The 17,425-nt window shown below is 40.8% G+C and overlaps 1 protein-coding gene across 2 annotated transcripts in view; it reads right to left on the reverse strand.

Moving 5' to 3' along the window:
- Positions 1-5,505: 5,505 nt before the first annotated feature.
- Positions 5,506-17,425, reverse strand: part of LOC138164938 (5'-AMP-activated protein kinase catalytic subunit alpha-2) — a 75,015-nt gene continuing 63,095 nt past the window's right edge. For both annotated transcript variants that reach the window (XM_069092920.1, XM_069092921.1), the window contains one exon: positions 5,506-14,654. In XM_069092920.1, coding sequence (XP_068949021.1) covers positions 14,419-14,654 — 236 coding nt within the window. In that variant the 3' untranslated portion in view covers positions 5,506-14,418. The remainder of the gene's footprint in view (positions 14,655-17,425) is intronic.

Here is a 17,425-nt window from a genome sequence, read left to right on the forward strand (position 1 = left end):
AGAACTTTCAGAATCATTGTCCAACCTCCTCATTATACACAATGGAAATGGAGGTCCATGTAGTTTAGGGTATCTATCAGAGCCTCGTTTGTGGAGAACTAATAAGATGCCTGTGCTGGAGTTCTCCCAGGAAGCTCCTAAATGTTGATAACAAGATTTAAAATTGTTTTGAAGAAAATTTAAAACTTGAGATCTCAAAGTATGGTTTAACTATTTGCCATTTATCTAACAAATAGGAAGAGAGTTTCATTTTTGAGGATCCCCTGGAGATATTTTCAAAAGAAAATTCTTCTTCTTCAAGAGGACTTAACTGATTCACCCAGTTTTAATGGCCCTCTCCCCTAATGTTACCTTCGAATGAGTTCGTGCTTACTTCATATAAGTGTTTGTATGTATGGGTATAAATGTGTATGTATATAGACACATAGATATGTATATATATATATATAGTAGGTATGTATGCCCTCATGTGTATATTGTGTACACGTGTGGGTATATGTGTGTATGTATATAGATGCAGATATGTATGTGCATGCATAGTATGTGTGTATGCATTGTGTATATTGTGTACATGTGTGGGTATATGTGTGTATGTATATAGACACACAGACATGTATATGCATGTGTAGTATGTGTGTGCACATTCATGTGTATCTTGTGTATACATGTGGGTATATATGTGTATGTGTATAGACACATAGACATGTATATGTATGTATAGTGTGTGTATGCACTCATGTATACATGTGTGGGTATATATGTGTACATGCGTATATACATATACAGATACACGTGTGTGTTCTTTTCCCCAGTCTAATGTAAGGCAGGGTTTGTTTTCATTTTGTGCCCTCCCAGTGAACACAATGCCCACGGAAAGAAGGACAGAGATCAAATCTGTGATTGTGCTGGCACAGGGAGCTCCCTAGCAAAAAACCTTCTTTGACCAGTGCACAGCATCTTCTCTTCACCTTAGGGTCTCAGAGAGTTGTCTAGGGCCCTGAGAAGTTAAGTGACTTGCCCAGGGTTGCCCAAATAGGATGTGTACTCGAGCCCAGGTTTTCCTGACTTCAAGGATGGCTCTCTATCCACTGTGAGCACACAGTAGGTTCTTAGGAAATGGTTGCTGGTCATTTTTGCTTGCAAAATTTCTAGGATACTCTCAGTGTCTTTAGAATCATGATGCTGACTACATTTGTAACTTTAACAAATCAGTAGAGTTTGTTAGCTTTGAATTCAGAGTTGCAACCAGTGAGCTGGGATTTCACCATGAGTCCTTTGACTTCCAGTCTGGTGCTGTCTCTATTGTCTGAAGCCTTACATCTTCTATGAAGATATTTTCCAAGTTTATAAAGATGGCAGTGAGGAGAGTGCCATTCAACTGGGTCTGGCACAAAAATACCCATATTTCTATGGCACTTGGTAGTTACAACATCCAGTGCTATAGAAATAGAGATTATTTTTGTACCAGATCTGGTTAAATGGCACTATATATGTATATAATAATATTAATGTAACATTAAAGAACTCTACATATATTGTTACTTTGTTTAGCTGTTTTAGGAGGCCAACCCTGTGGTTTCATGTACAAAAGATAACTTGCTACTTAAAGAAAGTATAGCATATTGAATTTTTGTTTTTCTTCACAGAATCTCCTTTTTCCTCTCATTTTTCAACCAACTAGTGTGCTCCTTCCCCTTCATTTAGCACTTACCTACCAACTGACTTTCCAACTAACACAAACACATCAGTCTCAGTCTCTCCAATGAAGGTCACTCTTCTCCCTGAGCTAAGAGGAGGAGGAATGGGTGGCATTCTCCTAGCTTTGTGCTGCCTCTACCAGACTATCTGCTTTCTCTTTCCCTCAAGAACTTTATTCTCCCAGAAGTTAGACCATCTATTGACATATCACTCTTTCACCATCGCTTTCATTTATTAACCTGTGGGTCCCTCTCCTAACTTTCTCAATGACTCCACACCATCACTGCTTGTCCTCATTAGAGATTTTGAAATTCACACTCAAAACCCTTCTAAAAACAATTCTGACAAACTCATGATTCCTCAACTCCCGATGATCTCCTCCAACTCACAGAATCTCAAAGTTGGATAGAACATCTATGGCCACTAAGTTCAACTCATACCTGAAAAGGAAACTTCTATGTAGCATTTATGACAACTGTTCCTCCAACTTCTTCTTGATCGCTTCTAGTGATGGGGAACTCATTACCTCACAAGCCTCAAAAGTCAGAGCAATCCATCTGGTGTTGCTTGGTCATTTTTCAGTCATGTCTAACTCTTTGTGACTCCATTGGGGGTTTTCTTGGCAGAAATACTGGAGTGGTTTTGCCATTTCCTTCTCCAGCTCATTTTATAGATGAAGAAACTGGGGCAAATAAGGTGAAGTGACTTGTTCAGGGTGACACAGCTAGTAAGTATCTGAGGTCAGATTTGAACTCAAGTCTTCCTGACTCCATAGCCAGAGTTGTATCTACTGTTTCTCCTAGCTGCCCTCATGAAGGACCAAGAGGTCTAGAACATACCTGAAAAGGAATCCCAAAAAGCCATCATGTAGCCTCTTCTTTAAGAGCAGAGACCCGGGGTGGCCAGCTGGTGCAGTGAGTAAGAGCACCAGCCCCGGTGTCGGGAGACCTGGGATCGGTTCCGGCCTCGGTACTCAGCACCCACACAAAAATAATAACTGGCCATGTAACCTTGAGCAAGTTACTTAACCCTGATTGCTTTAAAAAAAAAAAAAAAAGAGCAGAGACGCACTTTCTACTACGGCAGACCCCACTGCTTTGGAAGAGCTCCCATTATTAAGTGTTTCCTTCCATTAAGCCTTAAGTGACCTCATTATAAGTTTGACCATTTCTCCTATTTTTGCTTTCAAGGAGGATCTGCAAGTATTATCATTTTTCCTCTAAAGAAAGCCTTGGAGAAATTCAATGACTTGCCCCAAAGTCAGCCACAAAGCAAGACAAGTGAAGCTAGAAGTCTCCTACTTATAAGCCCAGTGAATCTTCTGCTATATACTCTTCATTTCAGACAATGTCAACGTGGGACTCACCACTCTGTATCTCTTGTCTAGCTTTGCTAGTCTCCCCTCCAAAACAAAACATCTACAATCCTTCCCAATCTTTCCCTTGGTCTCCTTGTCTCATTCCTCCCCATTCCAATCCATGTTCCCCAGCCCTTATCAAATTAAACCCCTAAAACCCAGATCTGACCATGTCATACACTCCCCTTTCCCCATTCAGCCAATTCTAGTGGTCCCCAATTGCCTCCAAGGTCAAATACAAAATGTCCTGTTTGGCATTCACAGCCCTTCAAAATCTAGCCCCCTTTGACCTTTCCAGTCTTCTTACTCATTATTCCCCTCCATGTACTCTTTGATTGGGGGCACCACCCTCCTGGCTGTTCCACAAACGAGATGCTCCAGCTGTCCTCCATGCCTGGAAGGCTCTCCCACCTCACCTCCACCTCTGCTCCCCAGGCTTCCTCCAAGTCCCAGTGAAAAGCTCACCTTCTATCAGAATCCCTCTTAATTCCAGTGTCCTCCTTGTCATTTTAAATGAATCATCAAGTATGAATGAGCTGCTGGTGGAGTTGTGAACTGATCCAGCCTTTCTGGAGAGCAATCTGGAATTATGCCCAAAGGGCTATAAATACTTTCATATCCTTTGACCCAGCAATACCACTCCTAGGGTTATATTCCAAAGAGATCATAAAAGTGGGAGAAAGACCCATATGTATAAAAATGTTTATAGCAGCTCTTTTTGTGGTGGCAAAGAATTGGAAATTAAGGGGGTGTCCATCAATTGGGGAATGGCTGAACAAGTTGTGGTTTATGCATGTTACGGAATACTATTGTGCTATAAGAAACGAGGAGCAGATGGTCTTCATATTTACCTGGAGAGGCTTATACGAACTGATGCTGAGTGAGAAGAGTAGAGCCAGGAGAAATCTGTACACAATTACAGACACAACATATGTGTGATGACCAACTTTGATAGACTGGACTCCTCTCAGCAATACAGTGATATAAGTCAATCCCAAAAGACTCATGATGGAGAGAAATATGTGCATCCAGTGAAAGAACTAGAAAGAACTGAGCTTATATGCAGGTAGAAGCAAAATACCTGATCTTTTTCCTTCTCTTATTTAGTTTTATGTCCTCTTTACCATTTTTCATTCCAGCTGATACAATCTGTCTTTAAAACCTGACTAAGTATAATGTGAAAATATGTACAGATCCTATACTTGACTATATGCTGCCATGGGGGGAAGGGGAGGGAGGGAGACAAAATGTGAAACTCAAGGAATTGTGGAATTTAATCTTGTAAAAAGGAAACAAATTAATTAAAAAATAAGAATTAAAAAAAAAGGTATGAATAAGCACATAACACAGTCAGTTCCTGTCTCTCTGCTATTAGACTGTGAGCTCCTTAATCCTTAGCAGGGATTATCTGCTACTTTTCATGTTACTCCCAACACTTCACACAGTCAGTGCTAAGCGCGCAGTAGGTGTTAAATGAATGTTGGCCGAGTCATCTTGATTTTGCCCTGACCTTATCCCATACCCTTCACAGCTTTTCAAAACCTATTCTATATATTTTCTTTCATTCTTGAGTTAAGAATGTAATACTTTATTATTTATTAGTTAATGGAGTGGGTGAAGTGAGAGGAAGCCATAAAGAAACATCCATTCCTTCATGGCTCAAAAACAGCAAATTGAAGCTTTTCCTGAAAAAGAAATGCTCAGACTGACATTTCTTTTTTATAACTAGAGCTAATGCTGGAGTTTCTGCAAATGTCCTTCCAAGTATATGAACCAAAGGGGCCACGGGCTCCTTTATGGTGAGGGCACCTCTGTGGGCTGCCTTCAGTTTTCAGGCAATGGAAAACTCTCTTCTTGCTCCCCTGAAGACTGTGATGGATGAGTTTCCTCCTCTTTCTCAACTCCTCAAGATGGTTAGTTTGGCCTAGAAGTTTGAGCTGGAAGATTTAGATAAACTCCACTCTGCCCACCCCCCAGCCCTCTTTTAGAGACAAAAAACCATGCCTAGCAAAGGGCAATGTCTTGTTTAGTGACAAAGGAAAGGAGCTGAACCTGGATTTGAACCTAAGTCCCATAAATGCCAACCCAGTGCTCCCTCCCCAATTGCACCCTGCTGGTTGATGATATGTTTGCTGGCATCTAGAGAACAGGATATTATAGGCTGTGGAAACAGACCAAGAGAGGTCCATAAAGGCACTCCAGGATTTCAAGATCTCTGAAGTCTGAGAAAGTCAGGCCCCACATTGGCAGAGCACAGTGGAAAGAAGAGAGATCCAGGGGTGGGTGGATACAGGGATGCTGGGACATGATCTCTTCCAACTCATGATTCTTGTGCAAGTGACTGCAGTCACAGTGAATTTTCACCAGAATAGCTGTCTGACACCATTGGTTGTCCCACTCTATACTTGGTTATCCCCCCTTTGAATGAATAGAAACCATACAAATCATCCTTCAGAGACCAAAGTCTTTAATTTATTTATGTGTAAGGGCTTGCAAGGAGCCAGATCATCCTTTGTTCTGGTTGAGTCTTTAACTCATAAAGTGCAAACACCAAGTCAGGAGAAACAACAGGTGCTACATGAGGGTTGCTGTATTAAAGACAAATTCTTCCCACACAGATGCTGGGAGGTAAAGCCTTCCCAATAATGATCTGACCCTACGAAAAGTGCACCGGAAACAAAACTGAAATCGTCTGAGTCCTCTGTCCTTTGAGACAAAAATGGCGGTCAGGGTTTTCATTGGTGATAGCCAACTCTGAAAAATGGTCCCCACTTTCAACGGCTTAAAAAATGACTCTAAAAAAGGATTCCAGATCCACATGGTTCACGTTTCTACGGCATCTGGGGGCTTATAAAGTATTTTCTTAAAACAACCCTGCATGGTAGAGAATGAAAGCATTTTGCACCCCCATTTTAGAGATGAGGAAAATGAGGTTTGGAGAGACTGTGATTTGTCCAACATCGCACAATTAACCGGTTGGATGTAGGATTCAAAGCCAGGTCTCCTTGGATTCCAAGATTCGACACTGTATACAAGCCTCAAGTGAACCGTGTGCTCTATGAGGCCCCCAAGTCAGGAGGCTGCCTGGTTTGTTGCTGTTTAAAATAGGTGAAATGAACATTAGTGCTTTATCACATTGATGAAATTGGAACATGTGTCGCCCCCATATTAGAAAGATATACTTCGTAGCCATTAATTTTCAAGGTTGTTGTTTTTTTGGGGGTGACTAAAAAAATTACCTACTAGATATACCAGCACATGTGTGTAACAAAATACAAAATACAAACATGCTTTATATAAATACGACCATGTTTAGAGGACTTCACAGCTCTGGGACAACTTTACGATTACACATTCAAAACTGAGTGTACAGCCGGTAATCATGAACAGTCTGGAGAGAAAGTGGGTGGTGATTCATTAAGGCAGCTTCTGCAGGCATCTCAGGGCTTTCAGTTTAGAAATTAGAGCAAAAGATGACAAAGGTAACATTTGAGGGTTTGCTTAGGATGAATTTAAGAACAGTCATTTGTATTCAGTCTTTCATAATCTGTGAAGACATGATCACAAACACTGTGGACGACTCACCTAGAAAATTCAGACTAGCCATCCTGTCCATTATCAAAGATAATTATAAAAGGGGGGGAGGAGAGGGAGCAGAAGGGTTAGGGTTAGGGTTTCTAAGTGCATGAGGATCCTCTGCACTTAGAAAGTACATTTCCAATAGCTTCTCACAACATACCTGTGAGGTAGACGAAGTATTCTTATCATCTGGATTCTGCCAAAGTAGCTACTGATTGATTACAAAACAATGAGCTGATAAAATGGAGAATTCTGCCCCTAACTCTGCTCACTAAACAATACTCCCTTCTTTTACAACTTTAAAAGAGTTGAACTGTCTATATCAAGTCTGAAGTTGGCATACTCAAAGCCTGCTCAGGGAAATGGCGTTTTATCATTGAGCTGATGGCCAAGTCATGTCAAAGAACAGGCAGACCCCATGTAGAAACCATAAAAGGACACAGTAAGTGCTTAATATATATGTAGTCCAGTCTACACAGTAAAAGACAACTGGAAACCAACTCTTCAAGAACAAAGACAAAATATTTGTGGTTATAAGAAGCAAATCGTGAGAGGGAAGTAAGTGGAATGATGTATCCTGCCTGTGCTCATTTTCTCAAGTCTCCATCAAAACCCCACACCACAGGTGTGCTTGTAGTTATCGACTGGACCATACTGCCCCTAGTTCAAGAACGGAAGGAACAGTTCTGGATTTCCCTGACACAGAGGCTCTGGTTTTCCTTAAAGTCACGTGAGAATAATATTGGTTCCCTAAGAGTCCTTCCCTTTGACAATGCAAATTTTTAAAATTTATTTTATTATTTTTGTATTATTTTTGCTTTTTTTTGGGGGGGGGGGAGAGGCAGGGAAATTGGGATTAAGGGACTTGCCCAAGGTCACACGGCTAATTTTGTGTTAAGTGTCTGAGGATGGATTTGAACTCAGGTCCTCCTGACTCCAGGGCCAGTGCTCTATTCACTGCGCCACCCAGCCTCCCCGACAATGCACATTTAAGAAGTAATACCACTGTAAAGGCAGAAACTGCTCCCAACTGCAAAACTTTTCTTCAGTGTGTTGGTTTTCTATTCCCCTTATTTAAAACATCTCTTTTCCTCCTCTAATGTTTAACTAGTGCAAACTTGCCCAGCCCAAAGGGTATCACGCTATATCAACCTTTTACCACTGGGCACCTGGCTTCTGAAACCTTCTGCACCTAGGTGTGGGTGCTATGATGTGTTTAACCAACAATTCTCCAGGAAGGAACATTATCTAGAGAATTTTTTAAATTATACTCCAAATTTATAGGAAATGGGCCTACCCTGGTTATCCAAATAATGTGAACGTCTCAAAATAATCTAACTCTCTTCAGTTGTAAACAGAACTTAATAATCTCACACACACACACACACACACACACATGCACACACATGTGCACACACCATGGGCTTAACCTGTAGTGAAAGCATCCATGAAGTAAACAAAGGCTCTCGCTCCTATCAAAACCAACACAGCTCTATTAGATCAGGCTGTGGTCGAGAAAGAATTTTAATTAAAACTCCAATTCACCTTTGGGGATGGGTCTGATACCAATTACTTCATACTTCCAGGCTTAGTAATAGCAAATATACAGTAACTAAATATGGGAGAAAGGGTGCCCATTGTGTTAGAAACTTTTTTCAGTGGACAGATTATGAGAACATTCAACAAGAGTGAGCTAAATGTGAGGGTCCAAGTTGGATGGAGTCTTGCGCACGGCAACACAGGTTTTAGGTGCCAGAAGTCACACTGGTCTTAGGCACGCACAGCACATACAATTGATAACATTTCCATTTGTTGAACAAAATACAGCTAGCCCTTGTTAACTCACACCAGATTGGAGCTAGTTGTAACTTAGATGGGAGATGGGTGAGTTTGCCTTTGCCCCGTGAATACAGGGTTTTGCCAAGATGATGGACCTGGTAAGAGTGGAGGAAAACCTGGATTCCACAAAGATGATCTCAGACTTCAATTAATGTCTCTTTCTAACTCATGATGCTCGTCTGGTGGTATTACTACCATCTAAGTCTCTGTTTCTCTGCATATGCATATATACAACCATGCATGAGCACAGGCACACACACGCACACACACCTTGTTAATCCAATTGTGAAATAAACTATACAAAAGGCTGCATGGCCTCAGCTGGGAGCCTAGATGGCCAGTGACCAAGGGCTCAAGATTCCTGTTCCACAAATAAGATTTCAACTCTTCATATATCCTATTTGCAAACACTTGGTTTTGGAAAAGCTCAATCATCCTTATTTATGATTATTCAATTATAAATTATTCTTATTAATGTTCTCCCCAAGGAACTAAATTGGATACCACTGTTTGCCTTCTGTTATGTGCTATTGAAAGAATACAAGTGTGTCTTCTTTCTCCAGCACACAACGCTGACACAAAAAGTGCTCTCAAACCTTCAAGTGCTCAACCAAGGGAAGCTGTTGTTCCTTCCCACTTCTGACCAGCCTTCCCTGTCCCTTCATCCAAATTCAGGAGGATTGGTTTTTCATGGCATCTACCAAATAGATGATGCTTCTGGGCAAAGTCTGGCTCACTGAGATGGTTCTGCCATTGGCATTCTAGAGGACAATTTTATTTATAAAAGATTCAAGTATAGGTTTTATATACAGGTCCTAGTATTATCTGTGTTGTACTATTCAAATTTGTGTTTATCATAGCTCTAGCAATCACTACTACGAAAAGACACAGCTTTCAAGCAGGAAGGAACTATAGGGATGATCTGGTCCTGTCCTCCCCTTTAATTTTTACAGATGAAGGAAGCCAGCATCAATTCATTCAGTGAAGTTCATAGCCCCACCCTAAGGAAAACTGCTGAAGGAAATAAATTTCACCATGGCAAGAGATTGTCATGGGACTCATGGGAAAAGAAAAGCCAGAACAGAGAGGGCAGGTCTTAGGTCCTAGATCCTTGCTCTTAGAGAGGAAAGAATTTTGTAACAGAAAACCCACTAATAAAAACCTCTATCTTCTTTTGTAATGAGGCATGCAATATTAGCTGATAAATAAAGATGTAATTTCTATGGGAGCCAGGTAGTGTTAAAGGATAAATATAAGTCATACTTGGGGGAAAAATCAAATTCAAGGGCAGAAGGTGACACCCAAACATGAGATTCATCTCATTTGGTTATCTAAACTAATGGAAAATACAGATTAACTCTAAGAGCAGCTGATGGAAAATCATTTCCAGCAATGGAATGCCTGATGATCACTTCCTACTATATAAATCAGATTTGCTTTCCCAGAGATGCCATGCCTAAGCTAATATTTAAAGTAATTTGCATTTCCTGAGTATAGTCTAGCTGGACCAAACAGTCACAAGGATTGTATATTTCCCATGGACAATTTACACACTGATGAACTGTGAGAACATTTGACAGCATCTTGTAAATCATTCAGTATGGATGGCGTTTATATAGGTGTATATTTGTGGTGTTTGGATCAATCTGTGAGTTCACTGCTAAAGGCAGTGCCCAGTGAGGAAACACCCTCTACCAGTGTAAATTATCATCTGCTCTGCAGTTTATTCATCTCAGAGTAACCTGGGTGACTGAGACCTTAAGAGATTGGCCTAGCCAATCAATATGAGTCAGGGGCAGGACGTGAACCCAGGCCTTCCTGATTCCAAAACTGGCAATGCCCTAGCTCATGCTGCCTCCCAAAGCATTACAGAAATGCCATTTGTATTCCATCATCATCACGGGAGAATTGTGTTTCACACAGCCAACACCCTGACACAGAAGGACTGCCATTTATAATGGGCTTAAGCCACTGAACTATCTGGCTTTGGGCTGCTGAATAGAACTGGTTCTCTTCCTCATTGCATCTCCCACCTGAGAATCCCCCTATTCCTGAATCTGTTAGGATTCAAGCCGATAGAGTGTTCTAGATAGAAACATTCAGTAACTTCTGACGAACACGTCCTCGTGCATTTCTAACTCCTAAATCATGGATAAAGTCTGGGTGATTACATCGGAACCATAAACTACTTAAGAAAGGAAAAAAAAAACATTGAGGATGCCTATCAGGAATCAAGCAATCACTTGCTGGTTATTGATCCAGATAAGAGATGATTCAGTTCCACATCTGAACAATATTCTCTTTGGTTAAAAATGAAGTATCATAAACTCTGAGACAAAAGGGACTTCAAAAGTCCCCTGGTCCAATCCTTCCCTCAAGCATGAGTATGCTCTACCACATCCCCATGACTAAGTAGCCAGCTGACTTCCCCTTGAAGACCTTGAAGGTCAATAGGAAGTCAGTAGTTCCATAGATAGTTGAAATTCTAGTAGCTATGAAACTGTATTAATTTTTTTGTCCAGCAATTGCTCAATACAAACATTTGTCTGTGATACCAAGACTGTGTGAGAAAACCAATTGAATATGATTTATGAGAGGTATCATCTCTAATGGAAAAGGAAACCAAGACTGGACCAAGCTTAACTCAATCTTTACTGCTCCAAAAGTCTTCCTGTTATCATCTGGGACTATCAGCAAAGGCCTTGGGGGTCAGTCCAATTGGTATTTTAACAATGACGTGAAGGCTTAGACTACTGGATACACAGCTTCTGCTATTAAATTCTAGTCTGGTAGCCATCAGGAGTCAGAATTGGATTGCCTCAGTTTGACTGATCCTGCCACAAAAACCAGTTATAGGAAGAACTGGGTCAAAAAGAATCACATTCCCTACAGGAGTAAGCAGGGGAGGCTGGTGACTGATGGCTCCCCTTCTTTCCTACAATGTCGGCAAAAGAACCACTGAATGAATCCAACTGTGACTGACAACTCCCAGATGTCATTCCCACCAGTGAGATTATTATATTCACTAGGCTTCCCATCAGACAGTCTCATCTGAAATCCAAAGATTAGTGGATTACTACTATGTCCATAACACTTAAAACAACTGCCCAAAGACTCATAGGGCATAGGAATTAAACCCACAAGGGCCCTTCAGCAAATCCCTTCATGTTTCAGGTGAGGAAAGAACAGACTGAAAACGATCAGGGCTTTGCCTGAAAAGATGGTGCAAAGAGTAAGTCAATGATCTGAGATTTGGACCTTGGTTCTTGAAACCCAATTACAACGCTTGAAGTACCTAAAAACAGCAGGTGTTTCACGGTTAGGTATATGAGAAAAGAAAATAAGATGTTCATAAATATTCAGAAAGTGCTAAAAACAACATTAATACCCACTTTTAAAGTCAATTTTACGTGAATGAATTTGGTCAAAATCTGGATTAACCAGTACATTATACTCCTGATATGATTGTAGTAATGTCTCCCAGAACTGGAACACATTCCCTCTTCACCTCCACCTCTTCAAATGTCTCATTTTCTGCCCAGTTTCCTCCTGGTCTATCTCCTAGCTCAGGCCTTTCCTGATACCCCCTCCACAATCCAGCCCCATCTGCCATGGCCTTCTGTCCCGGCTACCACAATGGAATAGATTGCACTTAATTGGAATAGATTTTGTCTTTCCTTATATGTGCCCAGGTTGCTTCCCCAAAACGGTTTGAGCTCCTACTGTTGGGTTCTCCCTGGATTGCCAGTACCTCGCACAGAGCCTAGCACCTAAAACACATTCACTAAAAGCCTGGTCACTGGGGGCTCTATTTTTGTAGGTTTCCACATTTGGAACTCCTATGAGCTTTGGTTCTTAATTGGGTTAACTTCTCATTCTAGTATCTTACAGCCACCAGACTCATTCCTGCAGCAGTGAGTTGGAAATATGGCAACTTTTCCTCCTAAAAGAAAAGCTGTCCATTTAGAATTTTAAATGTGTAGGGGCAAGAAAGGGCCCCCTCTGGCAAGCAAAGCCTGAATCAAGCCCAGTAAGTAACCATTGGATGCTCGGAGCAAAAAAATATATATGTTAAATTGCCACTAGATGGCAATCTTTCCAATAGCTCTCTACTTAACCAAAATAATTATAAAAACAGTAGTAACAACAATATTGTTCACTTTTGCATTTTAAAAAACCATATTTGAAATCTAAAAATCAAATCATTTACAAAATATTTAAAGCATTTTTAAAGTACTACAAAATAACATGCTGTATTGTTAACCCATAACAATCCCTGATTAGGCTAATATTTCAGGGTAAATATATGCACCATTCTTATAATGGGAAAATTATATCAAACTCTCATTTGGTTCTTGGCAGAGGATGCAAGATGTCTGACAAACATAATCCCTAAAAGTAACGCCATGTTTCATTTCACTGCTGGATGCTTTATAGGGTTGTATCTTGGATGAGTCAGGTGGAAGATAAAAAATTCAGTATTAGAGGAAAGCACTGAAGAAAAAGAAATAACAAGTAGACATATGTATGAACTAGAGAAAGAAATGAAATTTTTTTTCTTACTTAGAAAGGGAAAGTAAAAACCCCAATAAAATATACATAAACACATATACGTGTATACATATACCTACATCAGATAGCAATATCAAGATGTAACGATAGAACAAAATGTGTTGAAAGTCTCCCTTCCCTATCAATTCCACAGTGAATGTCCTAGCCCATCAAGCTTTGGAAGTCCTCAATTCCAAACTTGAAGCCCATTAGGTGGGAATCATGTCTTCAAATTAAAAGGATAGTAACCAAGATACTGAACAAATTAGGATCTTTAGAAAGATTTGAAAGCTCAGTTCAGAATTGAGGAGAGATGAATAATGAGCAGAAGGAGGGTGGGGAGGGAAGGGGAGGAAAGGAAAGAAACCCAACTTCAAAGGAAGGGCTGAGTCCATGGAATTCAGAGGTTCCCTGATGCAGCCAACATGTGTGACCGAAGGAGAGCATTCTCTTTTAAGGGTGGGTGCTCTCTTATTTAAAGGTCTATTTCACTATTATTAAAGAACTATAAAATAAGAAATAAAGCAAAGGTCAATTTGTATGGCGGAAGGGGAATGAGGTTTCAAAGTCATGCTGTGAAACTTGGAAGAAAGGCCTAAAAGGCAAAATGATGATAATTCTAGTCATTCCCTACAGTCCTTGAAAACTTAAAAAAAAAAAGTTTCCAAAATGAAATCCCCACTCTGGAAAGCTAGTTATTAACAACCCTGAGGTGGGCGTGCAAAGGTGATCAAAGGACTTCTTCAAATAGAGAGACTTCCCTGGAGCAGCAGTAACCTGCTGCAGGACCATTAACCTGCCGCTGCCCAGCAGGAGATTTGTCTAAACCAGGAGAATTCTTTGGCTAGCTCTCTCCTCTCAAATGCTCAACATCAGACTGATGACTCCTGGTTAAATTGTAAAAACAAAAAAAGTCTTATTGGACTCTGCATACATCTTTACATACAGTAGGTGCTCAATAAGAACTTATTACAGTAAACTGAAGATGAGTGGGAGGGCTCAAAGCACCTCATCACCTAGCAAGGGTTGTGCAGAGTCACCCTTATGTACCCATATCAAAGAGTACAGTGAAATGATGCTGCAAAATCCCCATAAATAAGGCTACATCTTCAGAAGGATGTTGTCATCAGCTTAAACATGAATTCACTACTTTAAAACCACAATCACTTTCATTCCTATTTACCTATCAAATATATTGCCTATGTGCATTTACCATGAGCAAAATAGATAAAATGTCAGTCTATTCAATGATCAGTATGGGAATGGGTGTCCCTAAGGGATACAACCTTCGGTTTGTATTGTGGTGTATAAGCTATCCAGAATAGGAGATAATTTAAAGAGACAAATTTGATTCTCACAGTGCAGTAACACAAGGACAGACTGGGGACGAATCATCAGCGGGCTAATGTAGTGATCAGACTGGCGCACATTTCAAAAAAGTCCATGGTGTGGCTGCCCAGGCGCGGTGTTACAGAGGGCACACTCCCCGTCAAGGAGCCAGTCAGGGATCCACTGAGAGAATGACAGTCCGCTGTGGTGGAATCGAAACTCAGCCTTGGTCTATGTAAGCCAGCAGCAGAGCATGAACGTTGAGGGGTTGAAGAACCAGACTTCTGCTCCGTGACATCATCTTAAATGTACAAAGAAACAGAAATGATCATGAGACACTTCATCCTTAGGGTCCTTTCCTAAGAGTGAGGTAAAGATCAGGAGGGCACATGAATAAATCCACCAGAAAAGATGCCGCTCTAAACTGCTGGGATTTCTATACATTATGGGAATTCACAAACATAGACCACGTTTGGAAGGGGCACATTAAATGGAAACATGATCCTTTCCATCTCTCTCCTGCTCTTCGTGCTAAACTCCTGGGGAAGGACTTCTACAACAGGTGTCTCTACTTTCTTCCTCTCACTCTGTTCTTAATGCGTTAAAATCTGGCTTCTGACCTTATCATTCAACTGCAACTGCTCTGTACAGAATTACTAATGATCCCTTACTTGCCAAATCTCACTTCTCTGTTGTCCTCCTCCTCAAACCCTCGGTAGCCTTGGATACTTTGATAACCTTCTCCTTGATGCTCTCTTCTGTCACTATTCTCTCGGTTTTCCTCCTATGTGTCTGACCACTCCTTCTTAGTCTCCTCTTCTGGTTCTTCATTCAGGTCCCTCCAGCTAATGGTGGGGTCCCCCAAAGCTCTGTCTTGGGTCCTCTTCTCACTCTATACTATTGCACTGGATGATCTCATCAGCTCCATGCTTTCAATGTCCATCTATGCGCTGATGACTCTTTAGATCTACTTGTCCAGTCACACCTTCTCTGTTGACCTTCAGACTAGAATCTCCAACTGTCTGTTAGATGTCATAAACTAGATGTCCCATAGATTCAACATGCCCCCAAACTGAACTTATCTTTCCTCCTAAATCCTCCGTCTCGCTAGCTTCCCCATTACTGTAAGGGGTACACATCACCATCTGGACAGTCCTTGGCTTACAACCTCAGTGCTATCCTCCATTCCTTCTTCTCTCATCTCCCATATGCAACCAGTGGTCATTGTTTCTGCTGCCATAAAACTCCTCTAATGTGACCCCCTCTCTTCTCTGACCCTGCCACTATGCTGGTGCAGGCTTTCAATCACCCCTGGACCACAACAACAGCCTGCAGGTTGGTCTCCCCCCATCATGTCTCTCCACACTCCAATCCACACTTCATTCAGCCTTCAAACTGATCTCACTAAAGCACAGGTCTGACCACATCACACCACTCCCATTCAACAAACCCCGCTGGCTCCCTATTCCCTCGATTATCAAATACACAATCCTCCATTTGACTTTAAAGCTCTTCACAACCTGGCCCCATCCTGCTTTTCTAGTCTTCTCACACCTTACTTGCCTCCACATACTCTGCAATCCAGTCTCCCTGCTGTTTCTCAAATACAAAACATCTCCATAGTCCAGGCATGAGGTGCCAAGGACCTGTCCCAGAATGGCAGCGATGTCAAAGAAGAGAAGGGGGCACCCGGGAGAGCTGTTATCAAAGTAGGAACAATCAGATTCACCAATCGGATGATTGGATGCTGGGGTTGAAAAGGAGGACAAATCAGACAGTAACATGTATGTTAAGAGCCCAGGCAAGTAGGAAGATAGAGGTGCCCTTGCCAGGAATGGGGAAAAGAATGGAAGAAAATAGACTGACTATCTCAATGGTAGAGGGAAGATTTTTTTTTCCATGCCAACAAATAGGAGGAATTGTGGGGGGCAAGACAGGTTCTATTTGAATATGTTAAATATATATACATATGTATATAGCAATACGATTAAAACTTTAAAAAAATAAGTATTTTAACACCTAAAATATATTAACTTTTTAAAAAATGACAACTCTTCAATGAGAATCTTTTGTTCATCCAAAAAATAAATATTTTTAAGTTAATATTTTTAAAAGTTAAGAAACATAACCTGCAAATAATCATTGGGGAAAATCACTGACAACCAAAGAGAACTAAACTGAAGCAAATTTGAGTTATTATTCTCTGGAATGGCAAAAAATAACTAAGATCAAGGAAATTCCATGCAGGTAGGCAGTTAGGAAAATCGTTACACTCCTTCACTGCTCATTAGTTGTTCAACAAACATTTATTCAACACCTACTATGTGGAATTTCAAACATACAATCTTTTACTGTGTTCAAGTATGCAGGAAGAGTACCAAAAATAATCATATCCTTTGATCCAATAATTCCATTGCCGGGAAAATAAAAAGCATTACCAGGAACAAAAGGAGAGCTAGGTAGTCACATCTCCACTCCACATCATGATACCTGATGCCCAAAGAGCTAGACGTGATCTGAACACCAACAATATAAGAAAAGTTCAATAAGTTGCAGCACATTAATGTAAAGGAATACTATCATTCACTTGAGACCAACAGGTATGAAGGCAACCCTCCCCCCCAAAAAACTAGAAAAACCTCTAGGAAATACTATAAAGTTGGGGGGAGAGGAAGCAGAACCAAGAAAAAAGGAATATTCATTACACTCATAGAAAGAAAAGTCAATGAAAATGGTCAAAGAATCTTGACATAAAAGGAATAAAATACCATAATGACAATAACAGCTAACTTTTATATCATTTCCTATGTGCCAGACACTGTGCTAACTGCTGCATAATTATCTATCCAATCCCTACAATAACACTTGGAGGTAGGTGCTATTATTGTCCCCATTTTTTTACAGTAAAAGAAACTGAGGCAAATGGGAGTTAAGTGACTTGCCCTGGGTCACACAGCTAGCTAAAGCATGATACAGACAGGATAAGCTAGAGACAATCAGCAGGAGGAAGTCACCAGCAATGAAGACGACTGGGAAGGTTTCCTGGGATCTGAGCAGCAATGAGGAAGGAGA

Source organism: Petaurus breviceps, unplaced genomic scaffold, assembly GCF_028583685.1.
Source record: "Petaurus breviceps papuanus isolate PSGF00001 unplaced genomic scaffold, PetGlider_PUasm1.0 207, whole genome shotgun sequence".
NCBI lineage: Eukaryota > Metazoa > Chordata > Mammalia > Diprotodontia > Petauridae > Petaurus > Petaurus breviceps.